Source organism: Schistocerca cancellata, chromosome 7 (genome assembly GCF_023864275.1).
Source record: "Schistocerca cancellata isolate TAMUIC-IGC-003103 chromosome 7, iqSchCanc2.1, whole genome shotgun sequence".
Taxonomy (NCBI): Eukaryota; Metazoa; Arthropoda; class Insecta; order Orthoptera; family Acrididae; genus Schistocerca; species Schistocerca cancellata.
Genome location: NC_064632.1, coordinates 96,973,078 through 96,994,871, shown reverse-complemented (window position 1 = coordinate 96,994,871; position 21,794 = coordinate 96,973,078). Strand labels below are relative to the sequence as shown.

The following is a 21,794-nucleotide window of genomic DNA, read 5'->3' as shown; positions in this document are numbered from 1 at the left end:
CCCTCCCACGACTTGGTTAAAAGCGTCGTCTTCCATCGTCGAAGCTTTGCATCTGCTGTCGACGCGACTTTTCCTTGTACATTGGTTTGGAGATTTGTTAGACTCGGCGGTTTGTGTTCGGTACTTCTGCAGCGCGTTGTGTGTAGTATTTCCGCTTCACTCCCAGGTGTATATTGCGTCATGAGGAAACTGCGAGCTTCGGGCTTTTCATGCAATTTCGTTAAAAGCGCAGGAAACGGTATCGTCGATGATAAGATAACCGCGTAGCCTTGCGATTGACCGTATTGTACAACTCGGAAGTGCACCATATCGTATTCTTGTCAGCTTGTGTGCGGGCAGACGTGCTTCTTGCAAGTAACGTCGTTACCACCCACTAGAAATAAGGGGGAAAAAAATCAGACCTGAGATTACAACGTAAGGTGGAAGACGGTTATCGTGCGCGCGCACTTTATAACTGGAATGAGTTACAAGGACGCGGAACGTGTGCGAACTACGGCGTGTGACGACAGCGATTGTGAGTCGGAAACCGAATCACAGCTGGCGGATTGTGAATCACAAGATACGTCACTATACTACGATAATAAAAGGTAATATTGCTAAAATAATGATGGCGCACATAGCAAATGATTTCCGATTAACAAGCTTATTTCTAACTACAATTACTGCAAACTCAATCGCAGATTAATTTTATTCCTTTTGCAACCATACGTTGCTTAGCAAACGTCGTTGTCATTGCGTGATGCAGCATAAGGATAACCGGCTGAGAGGAGTAACCTTGACATTTAAGCCGCGGCCAGTAGAACTGCGCAGCTGCAACTATCGCAGGAATTGCGGAAGCAATATTATCAGTGCTTAAAACAGACGTTTCAAAACACTTAAACCAAATTTTTTGAGTGAGAAATTGTAACAATGTAATGCAACAGTATCTACTAAAAACACGGCGCGGCATGCGGTACTGTTATGTTTTAAATATTTCTTGAAATTATCGTTGCACTTCATTCACAAATAGTACAGACAGACGTCAATAGAAATAATATATACTCGAAATTCACCGATTATCTTCGATAGACGGAACAACGCTGTGGACAGGCCGACAATTGCACAGTACTTGGCTGTAAGTCCGGCCCGGCTGCCTCCATCAGGAGCACTATTTAGCACTATAAGAGGAATTAATTAATTAATTTATTTTTTAGGTATGTAAACTTTCTTTTCAAGTGTGAAATGGAGCTGCATAAATATCGGCAACTAAACGGAAAGAAAACGTTTCGTTTGTTTGTTGGCTTGATGTCAGCTAGCAACTTTCCCAATTTTTTCCCCCATTTCTAAAATTGGAACAGTGCATCACAACTCTTTCTTGAATGATGCTATTAGTAAATGCTCATAAGTAAAGAAAAGTTACGGAGATATGCGTATCATTTGCTGCTCAGAGTTCGAAAATACGCTACACTTACAAAGCTTTTAGCAACTAGATTTATTGTTTTTCTTCTCAGTTGTATTTTCATCAGCGCTTACCATCGTCAGTAAAATTGCTTACTTCTCAGTTGTTTTCACGATTAAGTTAGTAAACAAACTGTAAAGACGAGACATGAGTCGTGCTTGGGTAGCTCAGAGCACTTGCCAGCGAAAGGCAAATTCTACAGATTCGAGTCCTTGCCCGCTACACAGTTTTAATCTGCCAGAGATATAATATTCTGTTTGTTTATAGTGCAGAAAAAGTAATTACTTTTTGGTATCGACATCAAACAGGAAATTATGGTGTAGAAGATACTGTTTTTCTACAGGCTGTGGGAACCCATGCCTAAAAGAATCAGAGCCCCAGTTCTCGATGCTGTACGTATGTGCGTAAACCTTAGTAGTTAAGCAATTTATCTTCATAATTACTTGTAAACCCTGAAATCAATGCCAGTTACCGCATGTTGCTCCGCTAGACTTATCTACAGTCTCGCAATACTATTCCAAGCAGTTGCTAGCAGACAGGAGTGTACGGTATCACTTAAGTAAGGTAATTAGCTAAAACAGAATGTTTCAAGTTAAGTAGTACTGTTACTCATAAAAATGAATACTATGGAACATAACATGCCAGGGAAAAGTTTGAAATTCGCGCCATCTATCGACGTCGCGTTCATGGGAGTGTTTCCGCAAATAAGTCTGCTGTTGTTTTGCTGCGATTAATGTATGCAACAGTAGCGGAAAAGACTTGCTTGTGAGGAATAGGAAAAATGGAATGGTATTAGACGTCATTGAAATCATGGATGCTACAAAAATTAGTGTGATTGATTCTTCGTCCACAACACAGCTCGTGAAGGAAGATCTCCCATTAATACCTAAACAAACGGATGATTGCTGTACAAGGTAAGAGTTAGGAAGTATTGACCTAGTACAATATTTTAGTGGGTTGGAAGTCATAATAATAATATTGTAACTCTTAAAAATAACCTCAAGTATCTAGATTAATAAGTTGCGTTTGACAGCTAAGGTTAGCTCGCCACCAGTGTATAAGTTCTTAAATTGTACTATTACAACTTTCAAACAGCAAACGAGATTTTCGAGTAAGACCGCAAAGTAATACATAAATGACAATTTAGTTTGCAATGACTTAGTTCGATTTTGCCGTGTGTTTCCACTCCCGAGTGTTACAGTACTAATTCATGCACACTGTCATAGAAACTCAGTGCCTAATTACAGACATCGATTTATTTATTATTACCATGTTCATTCTGATTTCCGAGTAGAACACCGGAGAATTGATGGAAATTGCACAGAATAAAAATGATTATCTTACACATTATTTATTTTTTATGGTTGTGGTGCATATTTTATACCAACTAAATTTGTTATTTTAGATGCTGCCATTCGATGTGGAGACGATGTTGCAGAGAACGAGAATTGAAACCAAGGACTATAGTAGTTGGAAGAACAAGTACAGAAAAATTTCCAGCAAATGTTATTCGCAATCAGAAGTACAATATTGTCACATTCTTGCCATTGGTAGGGCACCACTTTGTTTACTTGTTTTAATTACAAATTTGGCAGGCCACTGTAATTGCAACTTAAGTTTATTGTACTCAACATTCTATAGGAATACTGCCATCTGAATTCAAATTAAAAGCAGCACTTCCATTCCAGGTGTTGTTCCAGCAGTTCAAGTTCTTTCTCAACTTGTATTTTTTGATAATGGCTACCAGTCAGTTCATTCCAGACATAAGGATTGGTTATCTTTACACATACTGGGGCCCTCTGGTAAGTTCTACTTTATTATTTTTGTATGCTGTGTTCTTATGAATTAAGGACTTTCAGAATTATCTATATTTTTTCACATGACACACTTTTCAGAACAGACCATTAGATTAATTTCTAAGTCATTTCAGTCAAATTCAAAAGTGATTCTTTAAATAAGACTAGGGGATTATTTTGTTTCTCATCCTATTGTATTCTGATCATGCCCTCCATTTATAAGAAGATTGTATTGAGTGGATGTTCAGCACTTAAGATTGTTTCTTTTCCTCTCTATGTGTCACTTGCGGAGTTAGGTGTCACCAGTTTCTCTCTTTGTGACAGAGTTTTGTCCTAACCGTTACAATTTGCCGTGAAGCAATAGATGACTTCAGACGTCATCAAAGGGACAAGGAAGTAAACAGTCAACGCTACAGGCGTCTTGTTCGAGGTAGAGACACACCTGAACTAGTACCATCATCTAAATTACGTGTTGGTGATTTGGTAAGTAAGAAAAGTGTTGTTCTGAACTGTATATTGTTTTGTAGTGTAAGAGACCTAGAAATCATTGTATTTCATGGAATACTATTCTAAAATGTTGAGGAAATCTAATGGTTACTTTTTAAGGGGGTAGGAAAGATGCAACTTGTGTTTTTGCAGATGAGCATGGGCAATGACTTCAATGTTAAAGTAGTCCAAAGGATATTTTCATTACAGGATTTTTATTCATAAATATAGTTGGCAGTTACAAAATAATGATGATAGCTAGGCATTAGAATACGTCCTTTGTGAAGATGTGAACATAGATCTTTTGGATACTGCTATGATTGTTACTGCACTGGTGTATTTAGTGTAAAGTTAACTAGGCAGTATATTTTTGTATTTGTCCAAGCAGTTGGCTGTAAGAGGGAGGGAAGAAATGTTAGATCACTCTTTGACTTTAAAACAGTTGTGTGTTGATGATTAGCATTTAATAACAGGAACTATGTTTAGGTCTGTCACAGTGTTAAGGCCCATCCACACATAACAGTCTGGTTTCCCAAATGTCTGTGCACGTCAAATCTGTGCAGACAGATTGTAGCATGTGAACGAGAGATTTGCACAGGTATGGCGTGAGCAAACCTGGAAGTTGGAGTTGAAGATTTGAGCAAAATTTCCCAAGTCTGTGGGCTCAAATCACATCTGCACAGACAAGTTGGAGCATGTGGGCAGGAAATTACAACAATTAGACATTTGTGCAGATACCTGCCCAAGCATATCATTGTGTGTGGACCGGCCTTTGGGAGTGTAAAGAGTATTAATGACAAATGTGTTGATGATACATACATATTTCAGTAAAATTGTGGAAAGAGTTTTAACTTACGTGAGCCAATATCCCAAATTTGTGCAAGCAGTGAAGTATTTGGAAAGAATGAGGAGTTAAGGAATCACAAGTGATTTGAGAACATTTGCAGCAATGTGATTACCAGTATGAGATCACAGTCTCATATTAACTAAGCAAACTGAATATATATCTATTGTGTGTGTGTGTGTGTGTGTGTGTGTGTGTGTGTGTGTGTCAGGAACTGGATGAAGGACAGGTCATCGTAGGAGAGATGCAAAGTCTATATCACTGACATTAATCTGTTGTAGAATTGTCACACACATTTTATGACTGCATAATATGACTACTTTTGGGAAGGAAAGTCTTCTTTGTAAGAATTAGCATTGATTTTGTAAGAATTAGGATAGATTTTGCACATCATTCAGCTTGAATTGATGCCATGTTGTTTGACTTCTGGAAGGCTTTCAGTATAGTGCCATGTTGTCATGTAGTGAACAAAATATGAGATTACAGAATACTGGTTCATCTTTGTAACTGTATTTGAGACTTTTTACCAAACTGATCTCGACACACACTTCTTAAAGGAGGCCCCCTAAGGAAATTTCGTAGGCTGTTACTGTTGACCAGTCTGGTGGATAACATCAGAAAGTCTGTAACACTGTTCAGAGATGTTGGTGTTGTATAGGCCTATAGGAAAGTCATGCCACTAACAAAATGTAATGGAAAAAGCAGGAAGCCCTGGATAGCATCCATGCTTCATGCAGGCACTGGAAAATGACACTCAACATAAATAAATAGTCCAAAAGGGGGAAAAATTGATTATACTGTTGGTAAACAACCATAAAATATAGGGCGGGAAAAAAATAAGGAAAAACCAGAAACACAACACGTTACGATCCTTAGTACGTTGCGGGAAACTCATTGGCATTCAAAACAGCTTCTGTTCATCTCGGAATGGATCAGTACAGGTTTTGTATGATTTTAAAGTGAATCTTGTACTATTCTTCCAGCAAAATATTGGCAGGTTCGGGTAACAGTGATAGAGGTGTATAGTGATCAGTGAGCTCTGGCAACTTTGGTGGCCAGGGGAGAGTGGACAATTCACCTTCTTATGCACAAAACCAGTTCTGAACATTGCAGACTGTGTGAACTGGAGCCATGTCATCCTGGAACACAGCATCACTGTTGGGAAACAAACAGTGTATCATGGGATGCATCTGATGAATGAAAGTGGTCACATAATCCTTGTCAGTAAAGCAAACTTGCAGAGTAACCATGGGGCTCATAAATACCATGATATTGCTGCCCAAATTATCGCCAAACCCTCACCTGTTTCACTCCTGGGGCATAAACTTGGCCAGAAGTTGGAAACAGTGTGCAACAAGTCTCATCTGAACAATTGCCTTTTTTCCATTACTCCATTGTGCAATTTTATGGCTTCGGTATCACATTTTCCTGTTAAGGACATTTGCATGACTGATGAACAGTTTTGGAATTCCAGCACACCCGCAATTTCCTGCTTATGGAGCTTATTTCGTGTTGTTTTTTGTGCTGATGATTTGCCAGTGCAAAATTCAATTCTGCAGTAACTTGCAGCTATTGTCCTCTCATTTTTCATCGCAATCCTCTTCAGTGACCGTCTGTAATGATGGCTCAGCAGAATCTTTCATGTATGTTGAGGCTTCGATAACGATTTGCCGCTTTCCCTTGTGCAGTATAAATATTTGATAATATGGTGCCTCTTGAAACACTGACCACTTTGGCTCCCATAGTTATCGAAACTCCATGACACCAACGCCAACAATTTTCCCATGTTTGTAGTCGTGTAACTCCGACATAATACACTAGCAACTTCACAGAACACTCTTCTGACCACAACTGACACTTAAAATGGATTGAGGAAATTACAGAGGTGCCTTTTGTGGTCAAATACAATAGTGCAACCTGTAGGTTTGGCTAGCATTTGCATTTATGTTCAAGCATGCATTTCTTGCAGTGTTTCCATATTTTTGTCCAACTCTTGTATGTAGGAGCATCCAAAAGTGGAACAACCTTAAGGAACTAGTCATAGGGAAAATAAATGATAGGCTATGATTCGTTGGAAGAATTCTAAGAACTTAAAATTCACTGACAAAAACAGCAGCTTCCAACTACTCGTTTGATCAGTTCTTTAATATTGATAACACTGGTCAAACATTTTAATAAAAAGTGAGTAGTTTGTTAAGTCATGGATGCTGGATTCAAAAATGAAATCAATTTTTGACTGTCAGTTTTCTTTTGACATACAACACTCTATCTATCAAAATCATTGAAAATGCTGTACACTGATTATTCTTCCGTGGCATGATTCCAGTATTCTGCAGATTTAATTGTTGGTAGATAATCAAATTATTTACAAAGGATTATGACACTTGACCCTTAGTTCAGATGTCTAGATCCAGGAAATGAAGATGGTTTGGTAACACGAAAAATGAGTCATAATTGACCCCAAAGACATCTGTCTGTTTTTACTGGTAATTAAAGTAGGTTTCATAAGAATCTTAGTGAAAGCCATACTCAAAACTTTACATAGATTCATGTACTTGCAGCAGAAGTTCCTAAGGATCAATGAAGCAAAAATAAAAGAAGGGATGGTTGTAGGGCTGAAAGTTAAAACATTAATGTCTGCTGAATGGCTTTTTTTAATGATGATGAAAGAATGGCATGGCTGTCTTTTACTAGTTTCTGCAAGAACTTTTTAGGCAGCTTTAAGGCAGAAAACTTTCATGATTTTGCACTAGAACTACAGAGACATACCACATTATCGGATATAACATATCAATTAAACTACATTTCTTGAATGATCATTTGGATTTCTTCCCAGATAACATTGGTGCTGTTAGTGATAAATATGGAAAATGGCCCAACCAGGACATTGATGAGATAGAAAAGCATTGTCAAGCCACATGGATTATTGCAATGTTTTCCAACTATTCCTGGTTATAATGAAATTCTGTTCTTAGGCAAAGTATCACAGGAAATAATTTTATGCATGGTTCTTATTATTGCATGAAAACCTAAGGCCAGTATGGAAGTTGTGAAATTAGATCTGGATTCAGGGGCAAATTGTCTTCTGGAAACAGTTTAGGCCTATATTGTTCTTTGGTACCATTTGGAAGTGTAGGTGCCCAGCTTTGTGTTTTACTTTTATTATTTTAATGAGTTTGGGACCTTGTATTGTATGCTCACTAGAGAAGATGCAGCAGATCTAAAGAAGAGAGGCACTTTTTGGCACTGGTTTATTTATTAGGCACAAATGCATAACGGAGATGTCATCAAATTCCATTGGTAGATGCTATAATAATGGCAGTTGCTATAATAATGGCAGTGCACATAACAGAGTTTTACTACTTAAATTTCAAGCATATACATTCCAAGAACATTGAAGCAGTGTATTACTGATTCACCACATACATCTCACAAAATGAGCGTGGTAGTAAAATCATTGAAATTCTTGCTTATGTGGATTCATACTGACAGTGGTACTCTCTTTGCACCATTTGTGAGTGGTATAGGAAAAAGGGGGGATTGTTATGATACATGACGCACCCTCTGTCATTTGCTGCTGTTAAGGTAAATCACAAAAAGGATGAAAGTCAATGCTCTCCAAAGCAATTTAAGCATGATGTTTGACTTACTGATAGTGCTGCATCGAAACGCATGACCTCAGGCAAGGAATGATGTTCAATATTTAAACTACTAGTGAGGTTTGAAGTACCTGTCCATATAGGAGATAATTCAGTTGTCTGTGCCGAAGGTATTAATTAGACCGATCAAGTTAAATGCACTAGTCAATAATATATGGGAAGAATGAGAGTTTCATTCTGCAGCGGAGTGTGCACTGATATGAAACTTCCTGGCAGGTTAAAACTGTGTGCTGGACCAAGACTCGAATGTGGGACCTTTGCCTTTTGCGGGCAAGTGCTCTTCGAGTCTCAGCCCGCCACACAGTTTTAATCTGCCATGAAGTTTCGTATCATGGCACACTCCACTGCAGAGTGAATACCTCATTCTGGAAACATCCCCAAGGCTGTGGCTCAGCCATGTCTCCGCAATATCCTTTCTTCCAGGGGTGCTATGTCTGCAAGGTTCGCAGAAGAGCTTCTGTGAAGTTTGGAAGGAAGGAGATGAGGTACTGGCAGAATTGAAGTTGTGAGGGTGGGTCATGAGTCGTGCTTGGGTAGCTCTGTAGGTAGAGCACTTGCCCACGAAAGGCAAAGGTCCCAAGTTTGAGTCTTGGTCCAGCACACAGTTTTAATCTGCCAGGAAGTTTCAATGTATGGGAACATTGTATACTGGAAAATACATATGTACTTGGTTTGAAGGGGGAAAAATAATTTTTCAGTGAGAGAAACATTCAGTAAATATATAAAAATCACATTTAACAAAAGTAATGTTGAGGTATTTCGCGAGAGGCCAGTAGCAATAGGTATATAAACTGAAAATGTCACAGGACATTGTTTTGTATGGATGTTATTGAACAAGTAAATAAAACATCTGGCTTAGCTCTCCTACTGCACGTAAGTTTGAGACCTATAAAGTTCAAGAAGCTGAAGAAATGGCTGAGTGGGTTTGTTTCGAAATTTAAGCGAATTCTTTCGTGATTCATGTCAGGGAGAAATTTAAATCAAATTTGCAGGCCCATGCCTGTTCTCCAGAAAAATTTGTTGAGGTTGATGTATATGGAAATATGCCACACATTTCATTTGGAGGAATCAACTCTTTGAAGGTGACTACACTTCATAACAATTTGTATATTTTATCAGGAAGGAAACATATGTAGTTTCTGTGTTCTTAGAGTTTCAGCAGTTGGTGGAATGGCAGTCAAGGAATAGATTAAAATTATTAGGACAGACGATGGGACAGAATTTGATAATGATTAGCTTGACAGGTGTCATCTCTGAAACCAGTTCACCATACACATCAGAAAAGAATGGTGAAACTGAACTTGACATCAAATTTGTAATGGAAATCACTTGCATAATACTTCTCATTTCTGGCCTTCCAGAGACACTTCGGGCAGAAACTGTCAACACAGCAGTCAACAGTCCATCATGAGATCACTGTCTGTGTAAGTCAGATTGTAGTAAAATAGCATAGGAGAAGTAGTTTGGAAGGGAAACATCATTAAAGCATATGAGAATGCTTGGAGCCAAATACTTCATGCATACTCCAAAATAGTTCTGAGCCAAATTTTAAAGCCAATCAAAGAAGATGGTAATTGCTATGTACAGGTTTACAGTAACAGTTAAAGGCTGTATGGTCCTGTAAGAGAGAGAGTAAATATTTCTTTATAGGAAAGTTCTGGTAGAATATAAAAAACAGGTTGAGTCAAAAAGGGCTTTACAACTTTGGAATGATATAGAAATTTATTGATGTAACTTACAGAATCAGTAGATTTGTCATTTTGTAGCAAACAATCTCAAGTTTGATTCACAAAGTGCATCAGTGCCCCATTCCACCATCAGGAACGCCAGCATAGTGCACTATTGAAATTGCTACTTTCACTTGTATGAAGTTTGCTTGCTGTGTGCTTTGGTTTCTTTAAAGAAACTCTGTAACGGCTGTTGGCATAAATTCACATGCAACCCTGGAACACATTCACAGAAGCCCCAAAGTTAATGTGTTTTGTACATTTAGCAAAGAAAGTTTATAGCCCTTTTATTCTTTGTGGAGAAAACTGCCAATGGTATTGTGTATCTTGATATGCTTGAAAACTTTTTAATTCCACAGGTCGATGAAAATCGCTGATGTGAGGTGGTTTATTACCAGCAAAACTCTCCACCATCTCTTTTCCTCGTGGAAATTCAAGGTTTCCTGAAAAATTATTTCCCAGGTCAGTGGATTGGCCATGAAAGGCCAATTGCATGGCCACCCCAGGCTTGATATAACTTAACTTTTTTTTTTCTTGGGGTTTCATTAAAGAGCATGTTTACATTCTTCCCTACCAAACAGTTTAGCCAACCTGAAAAATTGAATCACCGAGCGGGGTGGCACAGTGGTTAGACACTGGACTCGCATTCGGGAGGACGACGGTTCAATCCCGCGTCCGGCCATCCTGATTTAGGTTTTCCGTGATTTCCCTAAATCACTCCAGGCAAATGCCAGGATGGTTCCTCTGAAAGGGCACGGCCGACTTCCTTCCCAATCCTTCCCTAATCCAATGAGACCGATGACCACGCTGTCTGGTCTCCTTCCCCAAACCAACCAACCAACCAAAATTGAATCTGTGTTGCCGTTGCACAATTTATGCCCAATTTGCTGCAACAAGTGTGGGAACAAAATTGATTATGGTGGGATGTTTGCTGTATTACAGATAAGTCACATAGAACCAAAAAGGCACTTAGAAACTTTTATGTGAAACTTGTTGCTTGCTACAAAATAATGTGTCTACCAATTCTGTAAGTATCTCAATAAATTTCTGCATCATTCCAAGGTTGTAAAATCCTTTTAAATGTGCCATGTACTTTAGGAGTAAAGGAAACCACTCACCAAAAAGCAGAAACATTTATTCAATAGGCGCTCACAAAAAGAAAGAAAACATTCTAGATTTACACACACACACACACACACACACACACACACACACACCTATGTCCGTACAAGTTGTTAGCTGGACACACAGTGCCAGTGCTGCATTTCAGCAGGTGGTCTAGGTTGGCATGGGAATGTGTCAGGTGGGCTGGGTGAGGGACAAAGAGGCATATCGCTGAAAGAGGAGTTGGGAATTGGTAACTAGCAGCTCGGAGGTAGGCAGCCAGTTTGCCAGCTAAGAATGTGAGAGGGATGAATGGCAGGTGCAAGGGCTAGGCATATGATACATGAGTGTCAGAGCCAGTAGGGAAGCATCGCACACTGAAGGTGATATGGGGACATGGATTGGGAGGGGTGATAGAATGGAGGAAGGGAAACTGTTGTGTCGTGGGTGTGGGGACAGTAGGTTACCGGAGATTGAGGCCATGCGAGTTACGCAAATGAAGGATGTGTTGCTAGGGTAAATCCCATCTGCATAGTTCAGAGAAGTTGGTGGTGGAGGAAAGGATCTAGATGGCTTGGGTTGTGAAGCAACAGTGGAAATTGAGCATGTTGTGCTCAGCTGCATGTTGCAGTCAACATTGTTCTTGTCAGTGTTTTGGCAGTGACCATTCACCCTGGTGCACTGTTGACTGGTAGTCATACCGCCATAAAAAAGCTGTATGGTGTTTGCAGCAGAGTTTGTATATGGCATGGCTGCTTTCACAAGTGTCCTCGCCTCTGATGGATAGGATAAGGTTGTGACAGGACTGGAGTAGGGAGTGCAAGTTGGTGAATGGGCAGGTCCTGCAAGGGGGTCTTTCGCAGGAATATGATCCTTGTGGCAAGGGTTTGGGGTTGGTAATGGGATATAGTGATGGAGTAAGGTTTTGTGCGGGTTGGATGGGTGACAGAACAACACTTACGGAGGGATGGAAATATTCCTCAACAGAATGTGCTTCATTTCACAACGTGTTGATAGTCAAAGCCCTGACAAGGGATAGGTTCAGCTCGTCCATTCTAAGGCAGTAGTGTGACTAGGAGGCACTCCTTTGCTGCTGATTTTGTAGGTGGTGGGAGGATTGAGGGTGTAGGAGCATATGGCACAGGAAATCTATTTGACGATTAGGTCTGGGCTATACTGCTTGTCTGTGAAGGCCTCTATGAGATGCTGGGTAAGGGAGTTCTCATCACTACAGGTCCACTGATGGCAAGGCTGTATGGGATGAATTGTTTGATGTGAAAGGGATGACAGCAGCCGAAATGCAGGTGCTGTTGATGATTCGTGGCTTTGATGTAGACAGAGGTATGGATGGAGCCATCATAGAGTTGGAGGTCAACGTCCAGGAAGGTGGCACACTGAGTTGAGTAGGACAAGCTGAAACAAATGGGAGAGAAAGTGTTGAGGTTGTGAAGGATTGAGGGTACATTATCTTGATCATGTGTCCAGATCATGAAGATACTTCAATGAAACTGAAACTGAACAAGACTAGGGGTTGGGAGTTTTGGGAGTCCAGGAAGGTTTCCTCTAAGTAGCCCATAAACAGGTTGGCTTAGGAGGATGCCCTGCAGGTGCCGATGGCTGTGGCATGGATTTGTGTGAATACTTTACCTTCAAAGGAAAAGTAGCAGTGTGTCAAGATACAGCTGGTAAGGCATATAAAGAATGAAGTAGTTAGTTTGGTGTCTGCAAGATATTAGAAGAGGTAGTGTTAGAGAGCAGCAAGGCCATGGGCATGAGGGATGTTGGTGTACATGGAAATGGTGCCGATAGTGATGAGTAGGGATCCAGGAGGTAAAGGGGGAGAGGGTAGTGTGTGCAGAAAGGGTTTAGTGTCTTTGATGTGGGAGGCTGTCGCCTTTTGTGTCGCTGTTCCCCATTGGCCATGACACCAGTGCTTCACATGATACCTAGCCTGTGCACTTTCCACCTGTCCCTCCCAAACTTCTAGTAGGCAAAACTGGCTGCCACCCTCCATACTGCTTGTTAACCACCTTGGCTGCCTCCCTCTGAGACACTAATCACGTACGTCAACCTCTGTTCCTGCCTCCCACCCACCCTCTCTCTCTCTCTCTCTCTCTCTCTCTCTCTCTCTCTCTCTCTCTCTCTCTTTGTGTGTGTGTATGAGAGAGAGATTTGTTAACTCCATAATAAATATATGACTTTTTTGTGTGGTTGTACGTTTTTCTAATGTACAAAAATGGTTTGTTTTTAGATTGTTGTTGAAAAAGATCAAAGAGTTCCAGCTGACCTGGTTTTGTTGCGAACAACAGAACGGTCAGGTGCGTGCTTTGTTCGCACTGACCAGTTGGATGGTGAGACGGATTGGAAGTTACGACTTGCAGTGCCTGCAACTCAGAAACTTGATTCAGATTTTCAGTTGTTTGATATAAAGGCATCACTTTTTGTGGAAAAACCACAGAGAGACATTCATAGCTTTATTGGGACCTTCACAAGGGTAAGAAATTCTCTCTCATGTTATATAAGTTTAATATTTTAAACCTTGTAGCAAAATAACGCTCTGTATTATGAATAAGTGTTTTCAGTGCATCTGTTCTATTTTATGTTATTTGGATGATGGAAAATTCACTGACTAAAGTCAGTGCATTGGAGTCATTCATTGTTGTTGTTGTCTTCAGTTTGAAGACTGGTTTGACGCAGCTCTCCATGTCTATTCTGTATAAGTCTCTTCATCTCTGAATAATTAGTGTAATGTGCATCCATTTTAACCTGCCTGGGTCTCCCTCCCTCCCTCCTTCCCTCCTTCCCCCCTCCCACCCTCTCACCCTCCTACCCTCCCACCCTCACTCACTCACTCACTCACTCGGGCACCTACCTTTTGATGCCTCAAAACGTGACCTCTCAACAGATTCCTCCTTTTAGTCAAGTTGTGCTATAATATATATAACTTGATTCAGTACCTCATTATTAGTTATTTCAGCTGCCGACCTAATTTTCATCATTCTTGTGTAGCACCACATTTCAAAAACTTCTGTTCTCACATGAACTACTTATTGTCCATGTCTCACTCCCATACAAGGCTACACTCTGGACAGATTCCTTCAGAAAAGTGCACCTGAAACTTAAATTAGATGTTAAGAATTTTTTAAAGTGCTTTCCTTGATTTAGGCGATCTACATTTTATATTTTCCTAATTCAGCCATCGTCAGTTATTTCGTTGTCTAAATAGTAAAACTCATCTACAAATTTTTGTGTTTCATTTCCTAATCGAATTCTGTCAGCATCACCTAATTTTGACTGCTTTCCATTATCTTTATTTCACTTTTGTTGATGCTCATCTTATAACCTCCTTTCTAGACACTATCCATTCTGTTCAAATGCTTTTCCAAATCCTTTATTTTGTTACTACTGCCATCAGTGTGCGTATTCCAACCAACATTGTCAAAAGGTCTCTCTAAATCGAAAAATGCTAGAAACATAGGTTTATCTGTCTTTAACCTGTCTTCTTAAATAAGTGTTGCCCCACGTGTTACTACACTTTTCCAGAACCTGAACTGATCTTCAAAAGGGCAGTTTCTATCAAGTTTTTTTACCCTTCTGTAAATAATTTATGTCAATATTTTGCATTGGCTCGTCTATGAAGACCTATAACTCTGAAGTTGATGTTGTCATGTTGTCCACATAGTGTATCAAAACTTAAAGAATGGCTGCTCTAAGAGACAAAATCAAGGCATTTGTTTGTATAGACAAATTGTATGACATTGATTGCAAGTAGTTCCTTGTTGAATGCCATGAAAAGTCACTTAGCTAGTCTTGTTCTGCGTAGTAACAAAAATCCCACCCTTTTCACCATTGATGTGCCAACCCACGCTAAAATGACGATATTCAATCATCGCTAGAGTTCCAAAATCAAGCTTCACAGCAGGGTGCCATGGCTCAACCCAGCTAAAATGACGAGCCTGTCCTTGAGTTGTTGTCAAGACTACACCACCACGAGCATTGCAAGCCTGTGCTTGCTTTGAATTTTGCAATGCATCCAGTAGGAAAATTTCTCTTTATCCCCAGTGTCTTCATTTGGATAATTTTTTGAGTATTTGCAAGCCTCAATTGCGTATTTCCTATTGTGTTGTTCTGAACAACCTGCTGTTCCAATTCATGAAGTCTTCCCTGATTTGGTCTGCTGGAACTGTTTGTTTAAAACTGGCGATTTTTGATTTATTCTTCATCTGGTGGCACCAATGAACATTCGCTTCTGTTATATCAAATTTTCTTCTTGCTGCAAAGTTATTTGTGGCCTCCACTTTATGAACAGCCATTAACATAAAGTTAGTGTTGTGTTGTCTGTGTCAACTGATTGTAATCTGCAAACACGTATACTCACATTTCCAAACAGTCATGGAGTGATTTGCATCCATTATCAATCTTTATAATGTGCTGTTCTTACAGCATTAAGTAAATTGACTGACAACAGTATGTGATCCTAATGCTGAATCTGCAGAAATTGCACCACTTTAAGTCAACAGCGTGCTTCATTCTTTTCTTGTTGAAATGTATACCATTCCTGAGTATTTGTTCATTTGTAAAATCAGGTCAACTCAGACTACTTTTAGGTTTAGATGAATTGCAGTTAAAACATGGAAGATGTTCATCAGAAGCCAGGTATGAAGGATGCATTCCCATGGTTGGCAGCCTGAAGGATTTTGCTGCTCATTGCAACTACCTTCCCCACATTCGTCTTGCTTCCCATCACACTCCTCAGAATTCATCAAATTAAATGTGTACGTGATCTTAACTACCACAGCTTCATTTGTGAATGTAATACAACCACCATTTTAAACTATTACACAATGTAAAAACATTGCCCGTAGCAACCAAATATGTATCTGTCACTTTAAGATGATGTCACATATTTCGAATGACAAATTTGACGAAAACCTTTTATTGTAGTGAGGTAGATCTGTCTCTAGTGTATGTGACTTTCTGCAGTTAATCAGCTCTCTGCTTGCAGAATGTGCTACACAGAGGGTTTTGATTATTTGCAGTATAGATTTTATAACATGTTGCCAGTGTTGATGATGTCAGTGTGTATTCTGTAATATATATACGTGTATTACTCAGTAATTATACCGTTCTAGATTTATGTTTTGTTCTTTTTTCCTTCTCCTGTGTGAGAAGAGTCTATTCTTGAAACTATGCTGCTGACTTTTGATACATTCTATTGAGTAGCAAAATCTTTTAGAGATAGTAGCTTCAACTCGATAATTAACTAGAGGTTAGAATACATTGCAGATCCATTGATTGATTTCAGTTTTATTAGTAGCTGCTATTTGTTTTAGCATGATGGCTTTGGCAGTGAAGACAGTTTGGATGTGGAGAATACATTATGGGCAAATTGTGTTGTTGCATCTGGTTCTGCTCTTGGAGTTGTTATTTACACAGGGTCAGAAACACGCAGTGTAATGAACAACTCCCAGCCTCGTAGCAAAGTTGGACTTCTTGATATGGAAATCAATCAGTTGACAAAGGTGAAATAACTTTTCATATCTTATTCTGAATGTGCCACATACAACTTGTACTTGTTGACATGCATTTGGGAAAAAAATTGTTTTTTTTATATTTCAAGGTGCTTTTCTGCGCTGTGATTGGTCTGGCATTAGTTATGATGTGCCTGAAAGGATTCAGTGGCCCTTGGTACCGTTATATGTTCCGTTTTGTTCTTCTCTTCTCATACATAATTCCAATAAGGTATTATTGTTAAGATTTTTTATTATTCTGTTCTACTTTAAGTGTTTTCTACCAAACTCCACTGCTTTACTGCTACTTCTCTTCCCCAACAGCTTACGTGTGAACTTGGACATGGGAAAAGCTTTTTACTCTTGGTCAATACAGCGTGATGGTGAGATATCTGGTACTGTTGTGAGATCCACAACAATCCCCGAAGAACTGGGAAGGATATCATATCTTCTTAGTGATAAAACTGGTACATTGACACAAAATGAGATGGTATTTAAAAAACTACACTTGGGAACAGTTTCATATGGCACAGAAACATTTGATGAGGTAATTATATGATATAGTCTGAATAAAATAAACAATAAAAATCAGATGCATGCTAGAGTAAAGATTAAACAGGTTATCTGGCTCATCACTTCCAGTATATATATGAATTACCCCATTCAAATGGTGAGTATAGCATTAATGGAGAGTGATTTTCCCCAGTTAATGTAATTATAAATATGATGCTCTTTCACTCATAATGATGTGCGATAGATGGACCCATTTAAGACTGAATTGTTCAAAAATTCATATTTTGCAATATATACTTTTATTTGAGCAATCCAAAGAATGATCACTGGGGCTTGCATCTGTTTCCTCCACAGTCTCTTGTAAATATGAATGTTGGTTTTTGGCATATGGAATGCAAATCAATTTTCACTATATGGAATTTTGGAAGAAAGAAAACAAGCTAATATGAAACACAGAGAAGGAATGTGGTGATGGATAGACAAAGAATTGAAATCATAGGAAAAGACAAGTAACACAGCTAGTCCATAACAGAGAAATAAGTTGAACAAAAGGCACTGACAGTAATCAGTGGTACAATGAAAGAGGTTATTTCCAGACATGTGTAATGTGTAATAGGAATATGTCATGAATGGGTAGCAAAAGTGGCAACAAAAGTTTTGATGATTTTGAAACAATAACTCTGACACACTTGGTGGTGTATTAGGCCCTCAATTGTTGACAACTCAGCTGCTTCTGTTACCGTAGTCGTCATGAAAGCAGTTACATACAGGATTGTGCAAACAGTCTGTTGGCCACGTAATGCCTGCCAGAATCGACATGACGCCCATGGTTGGGCCAAGGAGGAAAACGGTGGTGGGGACCCAGCAGGACTGAGTAACCCTAGCTGCAGATGAAGACTAGATTCTACTGGTGGGACCTGTGTGGCATCCATTCAGGCTGCTGCTGAGTGGTTGTAGAATGCGAAATGTTGTTGTTTGCTGCCACCCACTTTCAGTGACATTTACATATATAATTAAGAATGTTATCAATATTATGAGAAGAAAAGTTGCTACTCACCATATAGCGGAGATGCTGAGTTGCAGATAGGCACAACAAGTCTCACACACAAATGCAACTCTCACACACGACTGCAGTCGTGCGTGCGTGTGCGTGTGTGTGTGTGTGTGTGTGTGTGTGTGTGTGTATATATTGTTGACGAAGGCCTTAATGGCCGAAAGCATTAGTTGTGAGAGTCTTTTTGTTGTGCCTATTTGCGACTCAGCATCTCCACTATATAGTGAGTAGCAACTTTCCTTCTCATAATATTGTTACATTTCATCCGGGATTTTCCATTTCTTGACGTAAGAATGTTATCAGTGCTGCTTACAGTTTGCATCCTGAAAGTTTGAGGTCAAACATGTTTAAAAGTTTGTACGAGCTACTGAGTTGAATCATTGGAGGAAGGATAAGAAGGGGTGGGAAGATGGTGAATGTCACTCAGAGCATAGAAACTATTGAAAGTGTAGGATCTTAACTGCAGCTGTTGTCAGTAATCCCGACCCTTTTCAGTCTTTCACTGATGAAAATGTGTGTTGAGAGCGAAGTTTTTATACCGCCCGAAACTGCAAACATTTATATAATGCGGAGAAATGGGAGATTGCATTGACAGTGACCAACTACATGCAGAATAAGAGTGGGTCAGCAGAATATATGTGGAGGTGGTCTCAGGTACCTTGGGATAGTGGCCAGGATGCAAATCATTGCCATTGTGTTACCCGAGAGGAGATGCAGATCTTACAACTGTCATCATTACCTCATCATCTAGGTTTATCACACGTCATTATACTGTTTTGTATTGGATATGCTCCAAAGGTGCCTGTGGATGATGGCAAAGACCTCTATCAAAAGTACCTTCAGGATTATTACCTAATCATTGCCAATGAAATAAGAAGGTAGTCTGTAACATCTGACTTTGACATAACAGTTAACGAAGAAAACTAGTGACTGTAAGTTTTGGGTACTTGTGAATGTACATTTAAATACTGGTGGTTCCAGTCTTAGTAGCACACTGCAGATAGTGTGGAATGGTGATAAGATGATCTACGTGCAGTGTACATTCCAGGAGTTCCTCACAGTTCCGTGCAATTAGAGCCACAGGTCTGACAGAAAACAGACCCTCAATTGGAATCAATAACTTGATGTTGCTTTTGACACTCATGGTAAGCCTCAAATCTTTGAACAACTCCTAAATCTGAAACAGCCTACAGCTGTCATCAAGTACCCAAGTGGTATAGCCAGCAGTCATACAGTACAACCTGTTCCCTTTCCTTGCATTTACAAGGATGGCTGATAAGTCTGGTAAATTTTCAAGAAAGAATGGAACATTTTTGTTGTGCCCTCTTGAATGAGGGGGTTAATTATTGCAAGGACTGTATATAAAATTTCAACAATGTGCAGCTTGTGGTTTATGTTGTCGCCTGTCTGAATTGGTGAGTTTGTTGAGTGCAGTTGAAACTGAGAAAACTGAATTTTGTGCTGTTGTCAAACATTTTCATATGAAGGGTCGGACTGCTGCACCAATCAGATGGCCAGCGTAAAGGCCAAAACTGGTTATCATTTTTAAATAAATAATGATTTGCATACTTGACTGTTTCATTAAGTGATAAAATCAAAACAGAATTGTATGAAGTTCATGCAGACCATGCACAATCATTGAAGACCATTTACTTTTGAATTAATATATTTCAACATGGTCGGACAAGCCCTGAAGACTAAGTGCTTTGCAGCTTTCCAGTTGTGGTCACCACAAAGGAAACAATTGACAAATTGCATGATATGGTAATGCAAGACTGCTGAACAAGAATTTACAAGATTGCTGACACTGTAGGCATCACAGTTGAGTGACTATGTAATATCCTGTACAGCGAATTGGCTGTGAAGAAGCTATGTGCAATGTGGGTGCTGTGACTGCCCACACTCGACCAAAAGCTCATCTGGCACAACATTTCAACACACTGTCTGGCTATATTTAATCACAATCTGCAAGACTTTTGTGCCTGTTTGTGAATGTTGATGTAACCTGGATCCATCATTACACAGCAGAGTCAAAATGGCTGTCAAAACAATGGACAAAGGCTGGTGAAAGTGCACCAAATAAGGAAAAGACAATTTTGTCAGCTGGCAAGGAGGTGACAAATGTTTTTTTGGGGGATTCCCAAGGCTTAATCCTCATAGATTACTTGAAAAAAGGCAGAACAGTAACTGGACCCAATTACGCTTCATTGCTGGATCATTTGAAATTTGCATTGGCTGAAAAAAAGACCAACGTTGGAAAAAAAAAAAGGGCCCACTTTCATCTGGATAATGCACCATCCCACACATTTGCGATAGAAATGAAGAAAGTGCATGAATTGTGTTTTGAATTGGTTCCTCATCCATCCTATTCACTAGACTTAGTCCCAATTAACTTCTCCTCATTGCCTAACTTGGAACTTTATCTTGCTGGGAAGAAATTTTCGTCAGATGTGGAAGTGATGGTTGCAGTCAACCAGTATTTTACAGAGTTTGACAGACTATATTTTTCCGATGGTATGAAAAAGCTAGAAGATTGCTGGACTAAGTGTGTATCCCTTAAAGGAGATGTTTTCAAGAAGGAAAGTGAGTTTTTTATTAAACAAATATTTTTTGTTGTTTTATTACCTGGCTTATTAAACCATCGTCACACTGTTAGCCTTGGAATACCTATGAAACTCATATAGCTAATCAATCCCATGGTCATGCTCAAGGGCACCTATACCCAGGAGCAAGGGGAAGCTACATCCCTTCACCCTCCCCTCCCCCCCCCCCCCCCCCAAAGCATGAATGCTGAATAGTTGCCATTCATTTTCCAAAATGCTAAAAATACTGCATACCCCATGGTAAAGACCCCCCCCCCCTCCCCTCTCTCCCTCCACAAGCTACCGTATGAGTGCTCATGGTCATGTTTATTATTGTTGGCTCCGTACTATGTGTGTGTCCATGTTTGTATACGTGCATACACAAGTTTATTGTCTTGTCGGTTTCTTTTTTAATTTGATGTTCTATTTCTTTTGTCTGCAGTTGGCACATAACAGTGAGTGACATTTTGTCATTGAAGGTGATTATAAAAGTGAATGAAAGCTATAGTATGTGCAATTGGTAGGTAGCATACTACTGACAGGAAACAAATGCTTCATTTACTTAACACCTTTATCCAATATTAGGAATTATTGTCAATTTGATATCATTCCCACCCGTCTCCCATTGAAAAAATTCAAAAGTTTCATTACAGATAATCCTTAAAAGGTGATGAACAATCCTGTTTTCAGCATTCAACAAATGTAATTACTAGTACATTATTTTTGCATCAAACATTATTAATTAATATTTACTAACCTTACTTGAATTATTAGATAAAGGAAGATTAAGGAAAGTTCTGAAATGTATAGATTTGTTTAGATCTTGAGTCGTACGGAAGTAATATGTAGCATTTCTGAACAATATTAAGGTCTTATAGGGGAGGTACCTCCCCCCATGAACCATGGACCTTGCCGTTGGTGGGGACGCTTGCGTGCCTCAACGATACAGATAGTAGGTGCAACCACAACGGAGGGGTATCTGTTGAGAGGCCAGACAAACATACGGTTCCTGAAGAGGGGCAGCAGCCTTTTCAGTAGTTGCAGGGGCAACAGTCTGGATGATTGACTGAGCTGGCCTTGT

At 39.5% G+C, this 21,794-nt stretch overlaps 1 protein-coding gene across 5 annotated transcripts in view; it reads left to right on the top strand.

Moving 5' to 3' along the window:
- LOC126091941 (probable phospholipid-transporting ATPase IIB) overlaps positions 1-21,794 on the top strand; it is a 501,129-nt gene that overhangs the window by 42,866 nt on the left and 436,469 nt on the right. For 3 of the 5 annotated variants that reach the window (XM_049907268.1, XM_049907269.1, XM_049907267.1), the window contains exons 3-9: positions 2,844-2,988; positions 3,127-3,240; positions 3,559-3,717; positions 13,306-13,548; positions 16,388-16,576; positions 16,675-16,796; positions 16,889-17,111. In XM_049907268.1, coding sequence (XP_049763225.1) covers positions 2,844-2,988; positions 3,127-3,240; positions 3,559-3,717; positions 13,306-13,548; positions 16,388-16,576; positions 16,675-16,796; positions 16,889-17,111 — 1,195 coding nt within the window. Of the gene's footprint in view, positions 1-488; positions 588-2,023; positions 2,353-2,843; positions 2,989-3,126; positions 3,241-3,558; positions 3,718-13,305; positions 13,549-16,387; positions 16,577-16,674; positions 16,797-16,888; positions 17,112-21,794 lie in introns of those variants that run through there. The other 2 variants (XM_049907271.1, XM_049907270.1) reach the window with 2 other exon arrangements.